The sequence below is a fragment of the Rhinolophus sinicus genome, chromosome 17, assembly GCF_057876585.1.
Source record: "Rhinolophus sinicus isolate RSI-liver-muscle chromosome 17, RSI-T2T, whole genome shotgun sequence".
Lineage (NCBI taxonomy): Eukaryota > Metazoa > Chordata > Mammalia > Chiroptera > Rhinolophidae > Rhinolophus > Rhinolophus sinicus.
In genome coordinates this window covers 166921934-166946737 of record NC_142517.1, presented here as the reverse complement: position 1 = coordinate 166946737, position 24804 = coordinate 166921934, and the positions used below count along the sequence as shown (strand labels likewise).

Sequence of the window (24804 nt, the reverse complement as noted above, 5' to 3'; positions counted from 1 at the left end):
GATGTCTTTTTGTTTTGTTGATGGTTTCTTTTGCTGTGAAAAACGTTTTAGTTTGATGTAGTACCATCTGTTTAGTTTTTCTTTTGTTTCCCTTGTCTGAGGAGATAGATCAGTAAAAATATCGCTAAGAGTAATGTCTGAGAGTTTACTTCTGATATTTTCTTCCACGAGTTTTATAGTTTCAGTCTTACATTTAAGCCTTTAATCCATTTTGAGTTTATTCTTGTATGTGGCATAAGAATGTGGTCCAGTTTCATTTTTTCCTGTGTCTTTTCAGTTTTCCCAGCACCATTAATTAAATAGACTGTCTTTACCCCAATGTAAATTCTAGCTTTCTTTGTCATAGATTAAATGATCATATAAATGTGGGTTTATTTCGGGGCTCTCTATTCTGTTCCATTGATCTATGTGTCTGGTTTTATGCCTGTACCGTGCTGTTTGGACTTGTAGTATAACTTGATATCAGTTAGCATGATACCTCCAACTTTGTTCTTCTTTCTCAGGATTGCCAGGGCTATTTGGGATCTTTCATGGTTCCATATAAGTTTTAGTATTATTTTATAGTTCTGTGAAAAATGCCATTGGTATTTTTATAGGGATTGCACTGAATGCATATGTTGCTTTGAATAACAATTAACTATTAACGTTTCCTATCCATGAGCATGGTATATATTTCCAGTTATTAGTATCTTCTTTAATTTTCTCTCTTCAATATCTTGTAATTTCCTGAGTACAGGTCTTTTACTTTCTTGGTGAAGTTTATTCCTAAGTGTTTTAATTTTTGATGCAATTGTAAATGGGACTGTTTTCTTAATTTCTCTTTCTGATAGTTTGTTATTGTATAAAAATACGAATGATTTCTGATTATTAATTTTGTATCCTACCACTTTACTGAGCTCATTTATCAGTTTTAACAGTTTTTTGGGGTTCTCTATATACAGTATCATGTCATCTGCAAATAATAACAGTTTTATTTCTTCCTTTCCCATATTAATTTTGTTTTGTTTTGTTTTTTCATGTCAAATTGCTGTGGCTAGGACTTCTAATACTATGTTGAATAAAGCAGTGAAAGTGAGCATCCTTGTCTTGTTCCTGTTCATAAGAGAATGCTTTTAGCTTTTCCCCATTGAGTATGATATCAGCTGTGGGTTTGTCATATATGGCCTTTATTATGTTGAGATATGTTCACTCTATTCTCACTTTGCTGAGAGTTTTTGTCATAAATAGATGCTGTATTTTGTCAAGTGCTTTTCCTGCATCTATTGATACAACCATATGATTTTTATTTTACATTTTGTTTATGTGATGTATCACATTAATTGATTTGTGGGTATTGAACTAACCTTGCCTGCCAAAAATGAATCCCACTTGATTGAGGTGTATGATCTTTTTAATGTATTGCTGAATTCAGTTTGCTAAATATTTTGTTGAGGAATTTTGCATCCATGTTCATTAGGGATATTGGCCGATAGTTTTCTTTTTTGTAATGTGTCGTCTGGTTTTGGAATCAGGGTAATGGTGGCCTTGTAGAATGAGGTTGGGTTCCTTCCCTCCTCTTAAACTTTTTGGACTAGTTTGAGAAGAATTGGTGTTAATTTTTTTTAAATGTTTGGTAAAATTCACCTATGAAGCCTTCTGGTCCAGGAATTTTGTTTGTTGGGAGCTTGCTGATTACTGATTTGAATTTGTTAACAGTAATCAGTCTGTTTAGATTTTCTGTTTCTTCATGATTCAGCCTTGGAAAATTGTATGCTTCTTAGAATTTATCCATTTCTTCTAAATTGTCCAATTTGTTGGCATATACTTGCTCATAGTCTTTGCTTACATATTTTTTTTATATTTCTGGGGTATTTGTTGTTACTTCTTGTCTTTCATTTATGATTTTATTTATTTGCATTCTTTCTCTTTTTTTCTTGATGAGTCTAATTAAAGGTGTGACAGTTTTGTTTATCTTATGAAAAAAAACAGCTCTTGGTTTCATTGATCTTTTGTATTTTTTTAGCCTCCATTTTGTTTATGTCCTCTCTGGTCTTTATTATTTCCCTCCTTATACTCACTTTGAGCTTTGTTTACTTTTATTTTTCCAGGTCACTTGAGTGTAAAGTTAGACTGTTTATTTGAGAATTTTCTTGTTTCTTGAGGTAGGCCCACATTGCCATGGATTTTCCTCTTAGGATTGCTTTTGCTGTATCCCATAGATTTGGGGTCATTATGTTTTCATTTTCTTTTGTCTCAAGGTATCTTCTAATTTCTCCCTTGATCTCATTGTTTACCCATTCATTATTAGTAGCATTTATTTTACCTCCATGTGTTTTAATGTTTTTCAGTTTTTATCTTGTAATTTATTTCTAGTTTCATACCATTGTGGTCAGAGAAGACACTTGATATCATTTCAGTCTTCTTAAATTTATTGAGACTTGTTTTGTGGCCTAATATGTGATCTACCTTGGAAAATGTTCCATGTGCACTTGAAAAGAATGTATATTCTGCTGCTTTGGGGTGAAATGCTCTAAAAATATCAATTAAATCCATCTAATCTAGTGTGTCATTTAACGCTGATTTTTCCATGTTGATTTTTGTCTGGAAGATCTGTCCATTGGTGTCAGTGGGGTGTTTAAGTCCCCTACTATGATTGCGTTACTGTTGATCTCTGACTTATGTCAGTCAATATTTGTTTTTTGTATACTTAGGTGCTCCAATGTTGGGTGCATAAATGTTTACTAGGGTGATGTTCTCTTGTTGGATTGATCCCTTTATTATTATGTAAAATCCTTCTTTGTTTCTTATTATAGTCTTTGTTTTAAAGTTTATTTGTCTGATATTGATATTGCTACCCTAGTTTTTTTCTCATTTACATTCACATGAAATACTTTTTTTCCATCTCTTTACTTTCAGTCTATGTTTGTCTTTCAATCTGAGGTGAATCTCTTGTAAACAACATGTGCATGGGTCTTATTTTCTTACCTATTCAGCTACCCTATGTCTTTTGAATGGAGCATTTAACCTATCATTTAAAGTAATTATTGATTATTGCCATTTTATTATTCATACTTCTGATCTTCATTTGGTTGGTTGTTTTCTCCTTTCTTCTGTTGAATGAAGTCCTTTTAACATTTCTTGTAATGCTGTCTTGGTGGTAATGAATTCCTTAGCTTTTTCTGTCTAGGAAGCTATTTATTTCTTCTTCAATTTTCCATAATAGCCTTGCTGGGTAGAGTAGTCTTGGTTTTAGGCCCTTGTTTTTCATCACTTGGAATATTTCCTGCCAGTTCCTCTGTCCTGCTAAGTTTCTATTGAGAAATCAACTGAGAGTCTTATGGGAGTTCCCTTGTAAGTAACTAGTTATCTTTCTCTTGCTTCTTTTAGGATTCTCTCTTTGTCTTTCACCTTTGTCACTCTATGATGTGTCTTCGTGTGGGCTTGTTTGGGTTCTCCTGGTTTGGGACACTGTACTTTCTGGGCTGGTATGTCTATTTTCTTCTCCGTGTTAGGGAAGTTTCCAGTATTTCTTCAATTATGTTCACGATCCCTTGTTCCCTCTCTTCTCCTTCTGGTACTTTTATGAATGTTGTTTCACTTGATGTGGTCCCAAAGGTCCCTTAAACTATCTCCATTTTTAAAATTCTTTTTTTCTTTTTGTTGTTGCGATTGGGTGTTTTCTGCTATCTTGTCTTCCAGATCACTAATTCAGTCCTCTGCTTCATCTAGTCTGCTGTTGATTCCTTCTAGTGTATTTTTTTCAGTTATTGTAGTCTTTATTTCTGACTGGTTCTTTTTTATGATTTCTATGTCCTTCTTTATGCTTGCTATCTCTTTGTTGAAATTCTCATTAAGTTCCTTAAGCATTCTTATATGCAGTGCTTTAAATCTGTCTCTGGTAGGTGGTTTCTTCCATTTCATTGAGTTCAAATTCTGGAGGTTTCTCCCGTTCTTGTATTTGGTACATGTTATTTTGTTTCCTCATTCTGGCTGCCTCTCTGTGTTTACTTCTATGTATTAGGTAGACCCCCTTTGTCTCTCAATCTTTTCAGGTGTTCTTATGTAGTATGTGTCCTGTGTGGTCCAGTGGCACTCTCTCCCTGATCACCTGTGCATGTTTTCCAGGCGTGTCCCTTGTGTGTTGTGTGTGTTCTCCTCTTGTAGTTGAGCCTTAGTTGCTTTTGGCACATCAGTGGGTGGGATTGATTCCAAGGCTGACTGACTGTGATGATTGGCTATGCCCACAATGTATGAGGTGCTCTGTGGCAGGTGAACTCTCACAGGGTGATCCACCCCCACAGACTCTTGTGCTGTTGAGACCACCCTTTGGTTGTGCTTCTTGTTGGGCTAGCTTTGTAATGCTCTGGTGTGGTATGAGGCCGGTCTCTGGGTGGGTTGTTTCTTGTAACTCTTGGGAGGGGCTCCCGTGAAGGCCAATTTCAGCCTTACTTGTGACTAGCCTAGAGCTACCCAGTAGGAGCTAGAAAGTTATATATGGTTGGTTGCTGCCTGTGCTGGACCTGGGGGTATGTCAGGGTGGCCTTGCTGTGAACCAAGGCTAGCTACCACCAGTATTAGGCCCGGGACAGCTTAGCAAGAGGCTCAGAGCGCCCTAAGCTTATTGCTACGTTCTGACTGCATATAGGGCTCAGCCGTTGAAAAAACCTCCTTAGGTGTGCAGGCCAAGGTAGTTGACCTGGTGTTGAGAGTGACCTTGGCAATGCAGCACTAGCCTGACAGGGCTGGGCCCCAGGAAGTCCCAAGGTGTGGCTGATGTTTTTACAAAGTTAAAGATTCAGTTCTTCTGCCAGTGCCTAGCCTGTGACCACTTCTCAAAATGCTCTGAGAACACTGAAGCCAGCCACTGCTCGCCCCAGGCCTGCAGATCCCTGAGAGCTGCCAAAGAATGGCTGTGGTGTAGGTTGTGGTACACTGTCTACCCATAGACCATCCTCTGTTGTAAAAGTATTCTGTAGTTTGTGGGGCAGGGCCGGCCCCCAGGAGCTGGGAATGCCCCTAGCCATGTAGTACTAGGAATGTGGGGTGGGAACCCAGGCCATCACTAAGGTGGTGCGGATGTGCAGACTTTTCCAGACCAATGTGGTCTCAGATTTGGCCTTTGGGGGAGGGTTCAACATAGAAAAGATGGTGCCCTCCTGTAGGCTACACATGAGGCAGGCTCCACACAGGGATAATAGCTGCTGTCCCTTTATCCCTTGCCATGAAGCCATACAAGTCACTCTTTCTCCATATGTCTCTGTTGCCTCTTGCATTGCCGCCCCTCCACCAGAGACCAGGTGAGTGTTTGCAAGTGAGTGAGTCCGTGTACAGGCCCTTTAGAGGGCATCTGGGTTTCCAGCTGCCTTCCATCTCACTGGGGTAGACAGACAGAGTCCTCACTTATTTTCATTCCCAGATGTTGTGGGAACTCCTCTTCCTGGCACAGGACCCCTGCTTGGGGAGCCCACTGTGGGGCTGGGACTCCTCACTCTTCCAGGGAGTAAACCTCTGCCACTGAGGTGTTCCTCCCAATATTCAATCACTGTCTGTGGTTTTGGGGTCAGCTTGTTTCATGTTTCCATTCCTCCTACCAGTCTCAACGTGGCCTCCTCTTTATATCCTTAGTTATAGGGGTTGTGTTCAGCTAGTCTTCAGATGATTCTTGAGGTTGATTGTTGTATAATTTATTGGTAATTTTGGTGTGACCCTGGGAGGCAGTAGGCATAGCGTTTACCTAATCCATCATCTTGGACCTTCCCTTTGTTCACACGTTAACTGCTCTTCTTACTCAACTCCTTTTTTTCTCATGAATGTAGTCATAAGTTGCTCATGTGATGTCTCTTTGACAAACAGAAGGAAATAACTACAGGATCTTGAGGATAATTTATGAATTTATTTTGCAGAAGGAAAGAATGTCTCCATGGTAGTTGCTGGTGCCGCTGAGTCTGATATGAAAAAGTATTATCTATGGCTAAAGAAATGCAGACTTCTTGCTCGGTTCCCTGGAACTGCCCCTCCCCTTCCTCCCCTTTAAAACTTTTCTGCTTGTTCCATAACTTCGTAGATGGTCTTTGGACATTAATCCACCATCTTCCCAGGTTTCAGGCATCCTAAATAAAGCAACCTTTCCTTTTCACTCAATACTTCTCCCTCCAGTATTGGCTTTTAAACTGTGGGCAGCGGAACTTGGGTTTTTGGGTAATAGTTCTGCCTCCAAGTTTTTATAAATTACATACGTTTTATTTTAAATAGCCAAATCCCTCCCACTGCAAATTTTAAAATGAGTTTTCTTAAGTGTATATATATATATATATATATATATATATATATATATATATATATATCTCAATACAGAAAAGAATAAAGAATAATGTAAGATTTTTTTTACAAACCTGCAATGTTAACATGTTTTGCAGGATTTTCTCCCAAACACGTTTCTGTAGATATGTACATATGCAAACATACACATAAATATATAATATGCTTCTTTTACATATATGACCTCTATTGTATATCCAGTTCTACATAGTTTCCCCCACTTGTTATAAAGTGAACATTTTCCTTTGTCACTAAATAGATTTTATATTTCATATCAACATACCCATTCTTGTACTATTGAGCATTTAGCATGTTTCCATATGTTTGTGATTATAATGAACATCTTCACTCATACAAAAATTTTAATTCTTTCTTTTTATTCTTTCTCTTTTCTGAGTCCATTTTGAATCTCAAACTCAGAACTCCTATAACTCCCTAAATATTCACTCTGTTCAAGTAAGTGGCAGCCTAGTTAATAGTAATTATCTTTCATCTTCAGAGAGCTATACTTGTAGAAAATTGAAAAGCTGATTAGGCTACAATTTTTTCTCAGTTAAGCATAATTTCACCAGATATAATAGTACTTAATGCCTTTATGTGGCCTTAAGTAAAAATTAAGCACTAAATATTAAAAATGAATGCTACTAAAGAATGTTATATGTATTTTAGACACTAAATATGAGGATTCTTAAATTAATACATAAGATGTGTTAGAAGTTAATATTTAGTATGGTAGAAAAATCTGAAATAATGGTATAGTTCAAAATAGAATGATTTACTCTCAAGTACTTTCATTCTCTTGTGAAGGAAAAAAAAAACAAAAAGGTGGGAATTAAAATCTTCCCTGAAGGGAAAAAGAAAAAGGAAGAGATAAACAAAAGGAGCACTTGCTTTTTTGAAACAAATTTCTTTTTACTTAAAAATCATTTATGTTTTCAATTCCAAAAAACTGTGAAATATTTTTCATTCTCTGTCAATCATTAGAAAAAAATCTTTAGTTCAACCTGCTGTCTTAATTAACTGGTTTTTATGAGGGAGCTTGGGAGGAGCAGTGGATTGGAAGATTTGTGACCTTGGACAATTTGCTTATTTTCTGTTAGTATCAATGTCTTCATCTATACAATGGTTGTTATGAGAATTGAATGTAAAGCACCTCAAAGAATGACTCCTGCTTTTAGATAATAATGCTTTTAAATGATAATAACAGATTATTTCAAGAGATATATTTTTTAAATAATTTATCTCTTTGAATGACAGTCAGTGATTAAAACTGTGTTAGTAGTAGATAAATGATTGCCATTTTGCCGTAAAATTATAAACATATAGATAATTGAAAGATTATTAATAATACATCAAACAGAATTGAAAAGCTAAAACTCCAAAGTTAAGCAATTCCGATGTCCCCAGGAATACCCTAATTTCTTTATGTATAGTTAATTGATCAAAAATAATTAAAACAGTGACTTAAATTTGTAGTAAACTAAATTAATACTAAGGACAGAATAAAATATATGTTGTTATTTTCATCTCTCAGTTCTTTCAACCATCAATTAAGGAGAAAAGAGGAAAATCAAAATTAAAATGATTATCTAAAAGTTAATGGAAGAGAAAACTATAAAAAACTGTGCTCTTAAATGGTTTTAATATTTGAAAACATAAATTGAAAATAAATGAGCCATGTATGCATCTTAAAAACTAGAAAAATTGCATCAAAATTAATTGAAAGAAGTTAGGAAGCAGATGTCAATAAAGGTAAAATAAAATATTAGTGGAGTAGAAAACACAAGAAAAAATAAAGCAGTATGATAAAAATACCTGTTTTTTTTTGAGGGGGAAATCTACTCAAATAGACAAATGCATGACCAACTTTACTAAGGAAAAATTATAGAAGGTACAAATACAAAACATCTGAGTTCTAACTAACCTTCCAAAAATAGTTATTCCTACTGCTATTCAAACTTCTTAGAGAAAGAGTAAGTGGTGGTCAGCTGTCCAGTTCCTTTTATGAAGTTAGCATATATTTAATATAATATCAAGCACCTGGTAAAGATGCTGTATTAGTTTGCTAGAGCTGCCATAACAAAATACCACAAACTAGGTAGCTTAATAGAAATGTATTATTTCGCAGTTCTGGAGGCTAGATGTCTGAGATCATGGTGTGAGCGGGATTGGTTCCTTCTGAGAGGTCTAAAGAAAAGATCTGTTCCAGGTCTCTCTCCTTAGCTTGCAGATGGACACTTTCTCCGGGTGTCTCTTCAACTGTATCCAAATGTCTGTTTTATAGACATATCAGTCATATTGGATTAGGACCCACCTATAATGACCTCATTTTAACTCGATTACCTCTGTAAAGACTCTACCTCCATATAAGGTCACATACTGAGATACTGGGGGTTGGGACTTCAACCTATGAATTTGGAAGGATACAGTTCAAACTATAACAGATACTCTTTCTTTGATTGATCTGTCATTTGCTTTCATGAGGCTTATCCTAATAGAACTTTGAAAGATGCCACGCCCTATTACTTTTATAAAAGCTTTTAAACATTACTTACTTTTAGAGTTGGAAGTGACCATGGAAATCTACTCTAACAATGGCTTTATTCTATTACTGAGAAAACAAGCTCAGCAATATTGGATATCTTTCCAGTCAGTTATATCTTGGCTTTCTGGTGTCACCTCTTCCAAAGTCTTCATACCCTTGGAGGACTCTGCAGGGACTCCAGTCAGTACTGGGCTAGTGCTGCAGTGGCAGACTTGGAGCTGTGACACTCCTGTGTGCTGGTTCTTCCCAGCATTATGCCTTCCTATCAAGCACTACTTGCTTTGGGCCTGGTCAGATGCACATCCACTGTTGCCTCAGGCTTTTTCTCCTCTGCTCCCAAGCTACACTGAAATATTTATGCAGCGTGGTGTTTTGGGTTTTAAAACGTCCTGTGGGGAGAAACTGTCGCAGAATTGCCCTTGTATACTTTTAATCATTTAGGCAATACCTAAGTTTTATTGTAATTGACTTGGAATCAAGGGTAGCTTTTTCAGATATCTATTATTACTATTAACATTTAGGAGTCCACCAGCGGTGTTATTCTTATTAAACTTCTATTTACTTGAGGGTGCATGGTCAGTGGTTTCTCACACCTTAGGTACTAATTCATTAGCTCTCTGGTAGTCCCAGATATCTGCATTTGTAGCAGGCATCCTGGTGATTCTTTGTGTAGTTTTCACACCACACTTTGAATAGTAACAACAAAAACACCCTGCTTTAAATCACCACATTGATCATCAATTTTTAAACAGCTGCTACTAGGAATGATTGTTTTATTTTCCAATAATATCATATTTTATCAAATCTACATTTTTGTTCTTAGTCACGTCATTACTTTATGTATCAATAAGAAAGAAAAAAATACTCTCAATAAACAATGACGCAGAGCCTCAGAGTCCCTCTGGGCCTGTGAATTATTCACACCAGCAACTTACAACTTTGAAATTTCTATTCAAAGGAATTTAGCAATTTCTTCTGCCTTCAGTTGCATTACTGGGCCTGTGATAGGCAAAACATTTACATGTATTACAGCTTCTTCCATGTGTTGTTACCATTCTTCTATCCTCTAACACAATAGAGTGCTGCTTTCCAAGAAAATCTGAAATTGCTGTCATTCCTCCAATAATGAACATCTGTTTCACTTATAACAAATACATACCCCAGACCTGTCTTTGTGTGCAATGACTTTTATTTTTAAAGCCAAATCATAGTGTGGCTTTAAAAACAAACAAACAAAAAAAATACAAAAACAGAAAAACAAAACAAAGCAAAAAAAACTGCAAGTTGAAAAAAATCATTTTTAAATGTCAAACTCAGCCCATGATATCACTCAAAAATTCTGTCTCTCACCTGAAAGGACAGAATGAACAGCTATGACCAAGTCCACGCACACACTCACATGGCCGCTTCAGTGGTGAGTGCTGCCTTGTGTATAGCTACCTATCACAAGATATTATTAATGATAGACACATCCTGATTCAGAGCTGTTCAAAGGTGTGTGAGGGTGGGGAGAGAATATCTTTGAATCTACGTAATATGGTAATAAAGCAATTTAAAAATGAAACTGTCCTCATGCTAGATGTTAGGGTAACATAATGAGCTAGAGTAATGGTTCTCAAAACATGGTCCTTGGGCCAGCAGCATCAGTATCACCTGAGAAGCTTTTATAAATGCAGATGCTCAGGCCCCATCCCAGACAGACTACCAGGAACTCTGGGGATTGAACCCAGCAGTCCATTTTAACAAGCACTTCAGGGGATTCTGTTGTACACTTAGGTGTAAGAACCACTAGGTTAAAGTAAATGGTAAGTCAAGGGAAAGAGGCTTCCCTCCACATTTATTAGAGAAATATTTATTATTATACACACATGCCCTTTTGCTTCTTACTGAAACTTGGTTTACCGTGTATAGGAATTTCTATGTGTAGTCTTTCAAATCACGACATTCAAATATGTATGTTTGATATACATGAGGTCTACATTTTATAATGGCAAAATCCCCAAACCTTGATATGTTTTATTTTTATCATCCTTAGGCATCTCTCTCCCTTTGTTCTCTTTGCTCCAAACTATTCCTCTTTGTAGCCTTTCACTGTTTTCCCTTTATTACCTAGATTCATTTCCCTTTTATGCTTTTTTCAGATTCTCTCACTTTTCCTATTTTTAACTTCCTTACTTTAACCAAAATAAAAGTAGCTAGTCATGTAAAAGTTGATTTCCCAAAGTAAGAAATAGGGAAATACAAAAACAAGAACAAATAACCTGTAAAATTTCACTGCTCAAGTATTTGAATCCCAGGAAGATATAGTTTAACTGCTGTCCTCTGCAATTGTAATATGTTAAAAGTAGTATCTATTGCAGGATAACTTTAAAACAATTGCTAAAATATGTAATATTTGGGTGTGTCACTTTGTTTTCTATTTTAGAAAACATAGTCTCAGAAATCACATTCCGCTCTGGGCTTCAGTGCTAGCTGGCATGCTGTGTAGTCTTCCTTTGGGCTCAGATAGATTTTTCTTTTTAAGTTGTTCAGACATATCCAGAAGAAAAATAAAAAGAGATGTTCCTTTGTTAAGTGTTCACTGCAATATCCTTATTACCTTAAAACTGCAAGGTCTGTTCTCTCAGGAGAAACGTATTTCAGAAATAATTATCTTTGTATTGGAGTCAAACAAACAACCCATTGTGAAACTGAAATCCCGTTGGGGTCTCCAGCTCGTGCCATCAAATAATAAATATGTTTGCACTCCTTATCCTTGAGTGATTTAATTTTAATGTTCAGTCTTCCCTTAAAACATGCATATTATGCAAAGGGTTTTGTTTTTTTTTTTTTGTAGCAGGATTTCTTTTTCATTTATAGTGATATGTGTTTTAAGTTCTTAGAGAAAAAAATATTGGGGAAAGAGGGTAATTAACATTTTTTTAAATATGATTTTCTAAACTTATTTGCATATGTTTAATTTTTTTTCTGTGTGAATTTAGTAGAAAATATTACTTGGAATTTTAAGGGAATAGTGTGATCAATTCAGAATTTACATCTCCAACTCCAGTGAAAGTAACCTACTTTTCCATAATTTTTTTTGGCTCTGTAGGCTGAGGAGGCAGCATCTAACTGACAGTCACTGTATTGTTTGTTAGTTTCCACAGAGGTACACAGGGAGTGAGTGGAGTCTGTCCAGTACTACAGAAGACTTAGGATACAGGAGGAGTTTGTGGAGGTTCCCACTCTATCTGTAATAAGACGTGTGACAGGCTGAAGTACTTCTTAGCTCTTGATACTTTTGTTATACAGAAATTACAGTCGGGCTGAATTGAATATTGCTAAGAAACATGCTTCTAGGTGAGTAACGTAACTTACAAATGACAGATTTGTTCTAAAGTGTTAGGAAATATACATGGAGGTGAACTTGGCTTTGTCTGTAATTTTCCAGATTTGTACAGATTTCATACAGTGCTAGGCAATGCCATAATTACTATTATTTGTCCTTCTAGGATTTTAGGCAATGAGTTTTGCCAAAATTCAACTTAGAATGATCCTGGAAATGTGTGTATAAGTTAAAAAGGTGATCATGATTAGGAAGAGCGAAACATTTTGGGGTTTAATCAGTAGTTGTTACAGATAACAGACTCTTCATGATCTAAATGTTAACATGACTTCTGGTTTAAAAATATGTTGGACTTCCATATGTTGTTAAAATGCTATATGTCTTCTAAAAAGGTTTGGTTCTACATAATTATTTTAGTAATATTTAAAATATATGGAAATGCTCAGATTGTCAATTTTAAAAGTATTAGTTTCCAAAAAGGGAAACTAATACTTTTAAAATTGACAATCTGAAAAGGGCAAGTGTAAGTATGCTGCATTTTTTCAGTAATCGTCACGATTATATCTTATACAATATAAGATCTTTTTAACTATATCATTTGCATGCATGAGTCTTAATAGAAATCTGGAAAGACCTTTCAAAGAAGATCTGATAAAGGAAGCTTTCTCACTTTATAGAGGAGCACAATTACGTAAGACCTTCATTGGAAGCTACATAAACATTTAAAAAATGCTTCATTCACAAAATGCTTCTTTTACTCTCAAGTTGATACTGTGAAACACTGGCTAACTTTCAGTCCTTAGATTATTGACTTGAAAAACAAATCTTTTCCTAATAGAATATGTAAGTGAGTGCACGATGAGTTGAGGAATTTTCCAGTTAATAAAGGCTAAACAAACATCTGAAATCTCCAGGAAATTAAGTGAAAACATCTTTTATTGCAATGGTTATAATTTGACCAGTTGTACACATTATTTTCCATGTGAGAATAATTTCAGCCTTTATTTTGGAGTTATTTATAAAATCACTATTTAGGATGCTTGATAACTCATTTGGGGCATATTAAATAAACTATGTTAGTAGTTTAAGAGACAAATTACATTTTTACTTTGTTGTCTGTTAAAATAATTTAACTATTAGGTCAATCTGCACAGAGAAAGACCACAATTGATATATTTTTTGGGTCAACGTTTGCTCTAATTTCAAGCGTATTTATTATTCTACTTGGTATTCTGATACATGTACATGTGTTTCATAACCTTCAAAGTCTGAAAATTCTGACCAATACCCATCTTGAAGACATTTATTTAAAAAACAAAAAAGTGATCCTTTAATTGAAATCAGTAGCTTCTCACATGCGAAGTCTCAATATGTTACACACAATATCCATTACCTTTCTATTTGCCCAAGATATCTTCATTTAATTGGAAATGAAAAGCTTGCAAACTTGAGTCTTTCCATCATTTCACTGAGATAATTTCACTGTGGCTGAGGTGTAAAAGCATGACGGCAGGAGTTTGAATTCTTCTTCCTCCAATTCTGAGTAGTTTCAGGAAAATCACCCATCGTTTCTGCACTCATTTCCTCTGTGAATGAAGATACAAATATTTATCTCATAGGATTGCTGTAAGGATTAAGTAGGTAATATTTATAAATGTCAGTCGTGGTATTTGAGCATTTAAGTTGGTGACCAATAAACGGTAGACAATTGTTGTATTACTAACTTATCAACTGTTGATTTCTATTTGGATTCACCATACTTTCCAGAATTGCTAAAACTATACGTATTTTATGAAGTTATTTACTCCAGTGTTCCAATAAGATGAGTGAATTATTTTCCTGTGTGGATTTAGAGTCAAACAGAGCTAACTCTAAATTACAGTTGTAAGCTATAATTACTTCATGGTTAAGACCATTTTGGCCTCTGAGAGTGAAAAGTTATATTTTACAGAGCATGTGAAAGAAGTATTTGTGAATTCATCTCTGTCTTCTATTCATACCTGGGTTAAAATGAGCCATGGTGTCGAGCAATTTTTTTGGAACATTACATAAACTTACTTGGTCTTGGCCACGTAGCAGTTGGGAATACGCAAACAGGCCTGAAAGGAACCAAACATCAAATTCTTCACAGGCCGGAAACCTAATATTTACACATTAATCAACAGGGTGATGGTCACTATGGTGGCTTATGACTAAGATTTCTTGTTCATCATGAATGGGAACCGGCATCTTAAAGGACTTCGTGTTAATATTTGCAACAAGAGCAGACTGAGGCACAATTGTGACACACGCATTCTGGCAGCAGAGGCTACCTGTTCTTCCCCTTCCCTCCTCTCTAGTAGGGAGTGCCCTCATGTTCTCCTTCTTTCCCCTATCAAACTAGCTTTCAGATCTCCTATTCATACTAAGATATATTATAAATAGCTGATAGTGGTTCGTGAACATTTTCTATGTATTTGCATTTTAATACAGAAAAAAACTCTTAATTACAAAAGCTAAAGCCACACTAGTCCCATGCTATTTTACCAGTGGGTTGGGAGGTGTTGGAATAACAAAGAAAAACAGAGATCCATCCCCTAGATTATTGCCCCCCAAGGGGCAAAAATTCATTCTAGGAGGCAAAAGAAATCATATAAAGCACAGATACACATATAATACATAAACAAACATGGTATATCTGTGGTATTAAAATTTAATGGGGGGCTATTAAGAAAAAAAAATGTCAAGAGGACCCCTTAGGGGCATGATAAGGAAAAATACTGAGAAACAGTGCTCTAGATGAGGGTCTCAAAGGACTCTAGAGACTTGTAGAGTGCAAATTTTACTGAATTGTTTCTAAATACTTTTAGTGTGAGGTAACATGTCTGACTTAGTACTCGTATTTGAAACCAGTATCTATGTCCTAATAAGTCAAAAATGGTCATTTGTTGTACCTTTTGCTCTAGTTATCAGAGGAAATAAAGAAGAGACACTTGAGAACAAGAAGTACTGGGATTTGAATTCCACCTCCCTCTTATTTGTTCTATGACCCTTGGCAAATCATTTATCCTCTTTAAGCTTCAGTTTCCTTGTCTGTAGTTTACCTGGGGATCGTAACGTTCATATTGCAGAATTCCAGTATCATAAGGATTAATCAAAGTAATGTACATAAAACTTTCTGCACATCGCCTAATACATGATGAATGATGCCAATTAGTGGCTATGATTCTATGTGTTGTGCCTTTTATATCAATTACTATCTTTTAAGATTGTTATAGTAAAAGAGATTCAAATTTGGTTGTTAAAATTATTATTGTCCAAAAAATATAGAAGTCTCTCTGGGACAATGTTAATACTACCCTTAAAAAGAAAAAAAGAAAAAACTTATAGTTTTCCTTTATACCAGTGACCACAATTATTGACATATATCTAAAACAGAATAAAATCTAAATTAAATTTAGCTTTTGCTCAGATGCAATGTCTGCTAAATTGACTTTTAACATCTTTAGATGCTAAGTAGTATATTAAACATAGAATGATTAATTGTTCTGGAAGTTCTATTGAAATATGTTTCCTTTAAGTAGTACATTGGACTTACATAGCTATCAAGTCATTGTTTTATTTCCTCTAGTACCATAAGAACTAGGGATTCCAGGCAGGAATTCCCACCTGTTCTCAGGAATTTTTCTCACTTTCCTGTTCCTGCATCCTGAGAAAAATTGGTCGGAAAATCGGGAAAATCGGCTCCTTGAACCCAGGTGTTTGGTAGTATCGGCCGCCATTTTGTGGAAATGATTCATCGTGGAGAACAGAAAACAGTTTATATTTCAGGATTTGGGAACGGGAAAGTGAAAAAAGTTCCTGAGAATGGGTGGGAATTCCCACCTGGAAACCTAATGAGAACTCAGTATCATTTGAAATTCATGTCTGTTTGTGACATTACTGTTGCCTAGAACATTATCATTTTCTTTCTCTGTGTCGATGATATTTGCTTTTAGATATTCACCAGCCTGCAGGGAATTGTAGGCTAGAGAAATTAATTGAAAGGAAATAGTGAGACTCAGCCAATATTTCAGACTTGAGAATTCATGTGGAATTGGGTGAATTTTAGTACTAATATAACTCTGTAGAAGATTTTGTTTCCTTGAAAGGAGCATTCACCATTCACATTCATTCATTCATTCATTCATATCCTCTCTCTCCCCCCACCCACAAATGATTGTTCTGATTTGGTGGCTGTTGTAATATACTATTAAAACTCTAAGTTGCCAACCTTGTTCCCAGATTATTTTGCTTTCTTTGTAAAATTAAGACTCACCTCTACAGATGAAAATCCAAGGAGAAGGAGGAGTGCTTTTCACTGTAAGGCTTGTGATGTGGCAAAATAAAATGAGTGGGCAACTCTGAAATACATGCATTTCTAGCTTATCTTCTTTTTAGGTAATTTATCTCATCAACAATGCTTCCACTTTTCTATGATAGAAGTCCTTTAATAATGAATAACCATGGAGTAGTGTTTTCCATTCCAGAGTCTGGCTTTATAATTTTTGGCTTTCATAGCAGAAAGTAAAGTTTGAGGAGCAGAGTTAAAAGAATGCTATAGGTAGGGAACATGTTTATACGGCAGAAATAGTCCACAAGTAGTGGAATTCAGAAAGCTCCAATGGTACAATTATTTAAGACTCTTTTTAGCTTTCCAGGGAGCTAAGAGAACAGAATTTCATAAGGCAGACAAACATCACCATTTCAAAAGCATATGAGAAATCAAAGAGCCTTGTTTGGAATGAAATATATTGGCTCAAATTCTGTCTCCACATGCTTTAAAAATCAATTCCAAGAGGATTTTGGAAGTTTTGACTTTAAAAAACCATCAAGCTGCAAAGTTGGATTAAGAATACATATATGCTAAATGACACCCTAGAAGTTCGCGCACCAGAGGTATTCTCCGATTCACATAGATTTGTCTCAACTCTACTTACTGCCTTTCCAGGGGAAAAATCAGAGTTTTCAAGATAGTACGGGACATATGCTACAGCATAAATGTTGAGAATTATAAAATGTCCCCTTTGGGGATTAACCAGTGAAATAATTTCCCCAACCGTGGAAATCAAAAAGTGGCATCCCTGGGGTGGCCAGTTAGCTCTGTTGGTTAGAGTGTGGTGCTGATAACACCAAGGTTGCTGGTTCGACCCCTGTATGGGCCACAGTGAGCTGTGCCCTCCTTGAAAAAAAGAAAACAAAAAAAGAGTGGCATCCTTAAGAGGTTAAAATAATTTTCACATACTTGGGACCACAGCATCATGAGAAATTAATGTGGTATTTTTCATCCTCCCTATTTATTTCAGTTAAGACAATTGAAGCAATTTAACCATGATATCTCATCCAGGAAAGTTGGAATTAGAAACCAGTCCAGTACTTTTTCCCATTCATTCTTTATGTTTCTCTCTCTTCCAGGTAGGACGGGCAAGAGCCCTGACCCAAGTGGTAGACTTCTCTCCACCCCTGCCAGAAGGTCATGTAATGCGTCCTACTCCATCCCTTAAAACATTTTCATCTCTAAGTCCCCAAATACAAGTCCTTCCTTTGTAGAATACTAGCAAATGAGTGACGCATGATTCATGACCTTTCTCTGGTAAAACTGTTTTTGCCTCCTCTCACTCACATGCATTTCTCTGTTTCTCTCTGGAAATATTTCAAAATGATTTGGAGAAACATTGCCAATTATTTTTAAATCTTTAGAAAGATTAAAGTGGCCTTGACTGATGTGGGGAAGGCACTGGCCAGTCTGGACTTGTTCACTAGCTGAAGTATCGTGAAATAAGAAAACGCTTGCTCGTTCTGGTCACATATTGTCTTTGTCTTTTTCTTCTTTACCAATCTCTTGAGCCTTTCAGGGTACTTTCATATGGTTAGAGGAAATAGAAATGGTTTGGGTTGATAATTGACATTTGCCTAGTATGTTGGTTCTAAGTCTCATACAAAGTAAGAAGGACCTGACAGTATTCTGTGGTTTATCAATAGAAGAGTTCTGATTGAACACAAAAAGTATAATCAGCTGGGATTTTCAAAGAGAATTTAATGAAGGACCTGTATGTAGAGCTGTGGTAGGTTTAGGGGAGTCAAGAGTGGATGTCAAGCTTCCTCTTGACCCACCAAAGGTTCCCCCATTCCTGAAGGAGAAGGAGAAGTAATAGAGGTGGTTTAAGTTTGGGGATAGCTGAAATTGGAGGTTGCAAGGGAGATTACTCAACTGGAGCTGTTATCATAGAAAGACACCACTGCCAGATTGCAGTCAGGAGGGAGACGGAAAGAAATACTCCAAGTTCTCTCTTCTTCCCACACACAATGGGCAAAGAGTAGAGAAAGGATTTGGGGCAGAGATTAAGCAGCATACATGGTCCCCTGAACTTATTTCTGAACATCGTCCCCACCCAGTATTTAATTTAATTTGAACAATAATTGATTGAAGTGTTCTTTTAGTGCATGTACCATGTTCCTATATGCTTTCTTTATTGTTCTAGACATTGATTGGCTTTTAAAATTTTATGTGAACTTAGGATCCTTAATGCAAATGTTAATTGTTGTACTGTGCAGTAGTAGTACACAGGGTGTCGTGCGAGATTGAGATCTGTTTGCTCCTAAAAGAAGTGGTCCTAACTTGTCATGGTTTTGCATTTTTTACCATGCTTTTTTGTGGTCTACTGGCATTCTATGACATCCGCTGGCATGTGTCACAGATGTCCATGTCTATAGTAGCTCTAGTTCCTAGCTCTGAATTCAAGTGTTTTCTTTCCTCTATGCATTTTAAAAAAAAAATTACTGTAGTCATTCACCCAGCACAGTTTTATTAAGCATCTGTTATGCTCAATAAAGACCCTGAGGATATCAAGGTGAGCAAAGCAGCAAAGGTTCCCATGCTTACAGAGTCTGTCTCATTTTCTATTTTTTTTAAACCAAATCTTTGAGACCTCAGAGGCTCTTTTAAGAATCTTTAATCTTCTGATGCTTTTTTGCGGGTTGGGAGAGGCACATTTTCTGGTGCTTTGCTGAATTCTGAACTGTTGAGGTTACCAAATAAATATGAGGTATTTATGGTAGTGTGATTAATATTGTTGTTCATTCATTCAAACAATAATTTCTGAGCATGTATTATATGCTAGAATATGTAGCAGTTGAGAAATTAATAAAATATTATATTTTAGCCTCAGGGTACTGTTTATCTATTTGGGAAGCAGATATGCAAATAACTACAATGTCAGGGTGTCAAGGGCAAAGGGACCAGCAAATGATTCCATTGTTTTTGATGAGAGAGTCCATGAGAGTTGTGGTAATAACCATAACACCCAATTTCCTGGCTGCTTGGGCAAGCAGTTTAAAGCCTCACTGTTAGCAATGTGTGCTTTTGCTTAATAGAAGTCCCGTAAGTACTCACTTGTAAAAGCAGCGTTTCCCAGAATCCATTGGCACAAACTCTTCCACTCTGAAACACACATGAAACAGTTCCAAGCACAGTGTTAACTCTGTTTGGGGATAAATCACATGACTCTGAATTATAGGGCTCAGTAGAAACTATGGTTTTAGAGATCATTGAACATGTATTTTATACGAGTAGTGTAGACCTGTACTCTGGAAAAATACTCATTGAAATTGAAAAATGAAACCACATAATCATGAAAAAGTCCTAATAGTGATTGGCATTATGTATATATCTTAACAGTGGTAACTATGGAATCTATGGCGACTTAGCAGGCCATAGCCTGTGTCATGTTTGCAAATCTACACCTTAAAATGCTTTATCTAGGCCACTGTTAGCTCATCCTCTGGCATGTTGAAAAGGGAGTTCAACATTCCTGTTTAATCTAAGACTAGACATTTCCCTGGCAGTACAGTTTTGGCCCCAAAGATGCGCTTTCTGTTCTTCCAAACAATAAAGAGAAACACTGCTATGGAATGTATTTTTCATCTCTTCTTAATTCTCTTTCTCTTCATTATTTTTTAAGATTAGCAACTTCCCATCAGGAAGATAATATTTTTTAGGTTCAAGACAATAGTCACAGTGATGGAATTCATATCTTAGTGACTGTTTTAACACTTGACCATGCACCTGGTACCCTGCTGATGGTTTAGCACTCACAGACCTGGGAGACCTCTGGAGAGCAATAGTCACATCCTCCTTTGTCATCTTATGGTCATATTTGGAGTTCTCATTTAAAAAATTCTTAGTCTCGGGGATTGTCTTATTGGGATTTTCTTTTTGTATTTATTTATTTGTGGTGAAAAAGGTTGAATAGTTTATGTGCTATATAATAGAATGTATCCATGAGGTTGGAAAAGAGTACACTTATTATTATACTGTATGTTAGCTATAATTTAAAATAATATGCTCGGTGTACTTTTCTTTAGCCTGTGCAGACACATTTTAGGTACCACTAAATATAAAGCAATATGTCTAAATATTAATCTAAAGTACAAAAATTGTCTTATTTTTTCCGTGTGTTTCCAGATTTTTTTGGACACTGTTAGTATATTTATTCAGTAACTTTTTTTTTCAGATTAACCATTAAATGAATTAGTTTATATTTAGAGGTCCTTCCCTGAAAACATATTATTGAATGTCTTGTTTCAAAATGTAACCTACATACTATTTAAAAATAAGTTTATCCCTACAAATATCAAGTCACTATGTTGTACACCTGAAACTAATATAATGTTATATGTCAATAATATCTCAATAATAATAATAACAATGTTTATCCCATGTTAGTTACCTAAATTTTCAGACAACCTATATAATTTGAACTTTTTTGCCAGATTTTCCTAAATGGTAAAAATCTTGGAAGAAATCATGCACTCTGAAGATATTAAAGTCAGAATTATTTAAAAGATTCTATGTCTCTTCTATATTATGCAATTAAATTAATGTGTGTCTTTGTGTTTTCATCCTTGAGTAATACTAATGGCAAATGTGAAGCAATAGGCATTTTTCCAAATATTTGCCTTTTAATGCTGAAGATAACTATCATGTTGCTCTTTTGCCTTAATCACTTCTCACCTTGTACCAGGGTATGACTGTATCAATTGTCTAGTGGATTTAATGCCTTTTAGTTGTCTAATAAGACCAGGAATGGTGTAGCTATCAGTCAGCCATGCCTTGTGCTGTGACACATTGATTCAAGGAAAATTCATGTTATATAGATAACCACAAAAGACTTTTGTGTTTTGGTTTCTAACCTCCCTACTGTATCGATTTGCTTTTCTTCTTCTTCTAATAAAAGCAATGAATTATCCACCGTGTATGGAATAAATGTGAGTTACTGATACAGCCCAATGACTGAAAAAGGCACAGCGCCACTCTCAAAATGACAGCTTGTTACAGGATTCCTCTTTCAATAATAAAACCCTACAACCTATGCACCAATCTCCAGCTTGAGGATATCACACCATCCTTTCAGCATTTAGCAATATCTGTTTCTTTCATATGTCTTCAAGCATTCCTTATCTTTAATAACGTATGTTACCTCTTATATATGCCCATTTTTTGTGATTGTCCCTAAATGTGTAAACCCTATTTACCAAGCAAAAATTGTCCACAGACCAGTGTGCTGAACATGAGGCTTTGGGATAATGGAGCTAACTGTGAATCAGAATGTCCTTCCTTTTCTCATATTTCAAACAGGCTTTCTTCTTCCGAAACATATTACGTACACACTATCTTTCCAAGTGAAATCTCTCACTCTACTTCTTTAGACTTCTAGAATCCTCATAGAGAGGTACTTTGTGTGCTTTAAAACAGAACAAAACAAATGGAAACACACAGACACACATATATACATATATATGTTTGCATGCACATAAATAGTATCATATGATATATTCTGTACCTTAATACTTTTACTTAGTATTATATCTGGTGTACCTTGTAGTTTTTCCATAGAACTTATATGTTTACCTCATTCTTTTTAAAAAGACATTTAAAAAAATTTTTTTACATCAGACTTACAGAAAATTTGCTATAGAATACCAAGAACATTTTTTTCTGAGTGACTTACCCTATTACCCTGGAATATCTTAGTATTTATTTTCTGTAAACAAGTGAATCTCCTAAACAACTACAATATCATCATAAGAACTGGGAAATTAACATAGGTATATTCCTACATTTGTTCCTCAGTTTTAGCAATTTTCCTAATAATGTGCTTTATGGTGAAGGGATTCGTCTCAAAATTACTCATTTCCTTTAATTACTATGTTTGTTTAGACTGCTGTACTTGGAATAGTTCCTCAGTGTTTTTTACTTTTTTCATTTATATGATCTTGTCTCTTGAACATCACAGGCCAATTTGGATTTTCTGAGTAAGTCCTTGTTATGAATCTTGGGCAGGGATATCATGGAATCGATGCTGTGTTCTTCTCATTGTATTCACTCATGTCTCAGGTGATTTTCACTTTTCCCCTTTAGTTATGATGTCTGCTTTGATCTCTTCATAAAGTTGGTGTTTGCCAGGATTTTCTACCATGGTGTTACTTTTCCTTTCTACAGTTAATAATCATTTTGTAAGGAGATACTTTGAAACCATAAAAATCCCATTCCTCATCAGCCTCTCCATTTATTTGTTTCTATCCATATGGTTCATGGTTTCCTATATTATTCAATGAGTTGTAATCTCTTACAGTCATCATTTATTTTGGTGCACAAATTATTCCAGTTTGGCCAGAGGCACTCTTTCAAGCTAACTCCTGTGTTTTGTTTTGATATTTTTATTTTTTGCTTAGGAGACTTGTCATTTTTTGGACACCTCCTTGCTCTCTGGCACAGTGAGATATTTCAAGCACCTCCTGTGCTTTCCTTACTCCAGTCCTTACTGCAGCCTTTTCTCCAAGGGGTCCTGGTTCTTTCTAGTGGAGAATGAATGGCATTTTGAAACCAAGCTCTGGTTTGCCTTTGAGTCTGCATTGTTTTTGTGGATATTGATGCCATCAAGCCCTATCAGAGGGCAGTGCCAGGAGCCTATAGATGGATGTACCTGCATGTAGACAAATGTATAATACACCTGTACATCTGCATTTATTTCTATCCCTCCCTTCCCCTATTTGTAACTCACTTCTCCAGCAGTGAGAAGCTGGCTCTCATTATCCTTAATAGATTTACATATTTGATCAGTTCCTTTGTAACCAATCCCTCATTGTCACTACCGCCTTTCCCCCACTGGCACTACTGCCTTTCCCCATGCAGATGCTCTCCTCACTCCACTTGGGTTTCCCACACCACAAGAGCCTGCCGACAACCCCACCCCCAGTCTGCATCCTCCTGTGGAAATCGTCCTCACCCACCTGAAAGCCCGTTTGCAAGCTGAACCCCAGACCCCGTGTACATACCCTCCTCAGCCCAGGCTGCAACACTGATGCTGAGCTGCTCCCACAGGGATACAGGAAAGTTGTTAAGAGAGTAAATCCTAAGAGTTCTCATCACAAAGGAAAATTTTTACCTATTTTTCTTTAATTCCTTCTTTTTATTGTATCTGTATGAGAAGATGGATGTTAGCTGAACCTATTGTGATAATCATTTCACAATATATGTAAATCAAACTATCATGCTGTACAGTTTAAACTTATGCAGTGATGTATGTCAACTATTTCTCAATAAAACTGGAAAAAAATAATCTAATAGCATTTACAAATGGAAATGTACTTGAGAGTTCTTTTAAATAAATGCATTTGGTAAGAAAAAATATATGAAATTATCTGGGAAGAGACCAACAAATATAGATTCTAAGATTTGAAGGAAGAAGATATTTTCACATACACACAAGATAAGTAAAATAAAGGATAGTCAGAGAACTTGAGGGTTCTAGGCTGTTACAGGGACAACTTCAGCCACATTCGGTTTTCTTTGGCTCTTTTGTGCTAACTGGGGAACCCAGTCAATTTTACCTGGGGAACGTTACAGCCTACAGTAGAAGTTCATAGATGTTTAGTGTTCTATTCACATATAGATAAAATGTGATATGAGAAGTCTGTTCTTCTGGACTCTAGGATGATTTTGTGTCTGCCTGACGTGGAGAGTGGACAGTCTGTTTCTGCTGTCTAAAAGTCAAAGCTGAGACGTCTGACACTGATAACTAAAAAAAAAAAAAAAAAGTTTGTATAACATGTTAATCCCTAAAAGTTTCCTGCTCCTGGATCTAGATCGTAGCTTTGCTTGTATCTATGATTACATGTTAAATATTATGTCAAATAGTATATTTGTTTATGTGATAGCTCTTTGAAATCTCTCCACAAAGTTAATGAAAATATATATCTTCGGAGGAATAAAATGCGTTTGTAACTTGTGAACTAGAAATTAGAGAATTTGGAACCAGATAATCCATGAGTCTGACCTAACATGGTGGCCATTATACCATTTTATTCACAAGTAAAAACTAAAGATTTAAATTCTAAACAAGCTAACATTTAAAATGTTATTTTTTTCCTAGTTCTATTTTTTCTCAGTTTACTAATTATAATATCAAATAGGACCTCCTGAGTTTACATGGCCCATTCCACTGCTCACTCTAAGCGGTTTCAGAGAGGTGGTTGTCTATACTTCCATCATCTCCCTAGCAATATATTCTCTCCACTTAGCAATTTTCTGATCATTATTTTCAAATTAAACCTCATA

At 35.8% G+C, this 24804-nt stretch overlaps 1 protein-coding gene across 5 annotated transcripts in view; it reads left to right on the top strand.

Annotated features, from left to right (window-relative positions):
• Positions 1-24804, top strand: part of ZNF385B (zinc finger protein 385B) — a 375248-nt gene that overhangs the window by 195227 nt on the left and 155217 nt on the right. The window contains exon 1 of one of the 5 annotated variants that reach the window (XM_019739353.3): positions 12028-12181. The exons of the other annotated variants lie outside the window; for them this stretch is intronic. Coding sequence (XP_019594912.2) covers positions 12172-12181 — 10 coding nt within the window. The 5' untranslated portion in view covers positions 12028-12171. Of the gene's footprint in view, positions 1-12027; positions 12182-24804 lie in introns of those variants that run through there. 5 annotated transcript variants of the gene reach the window in all.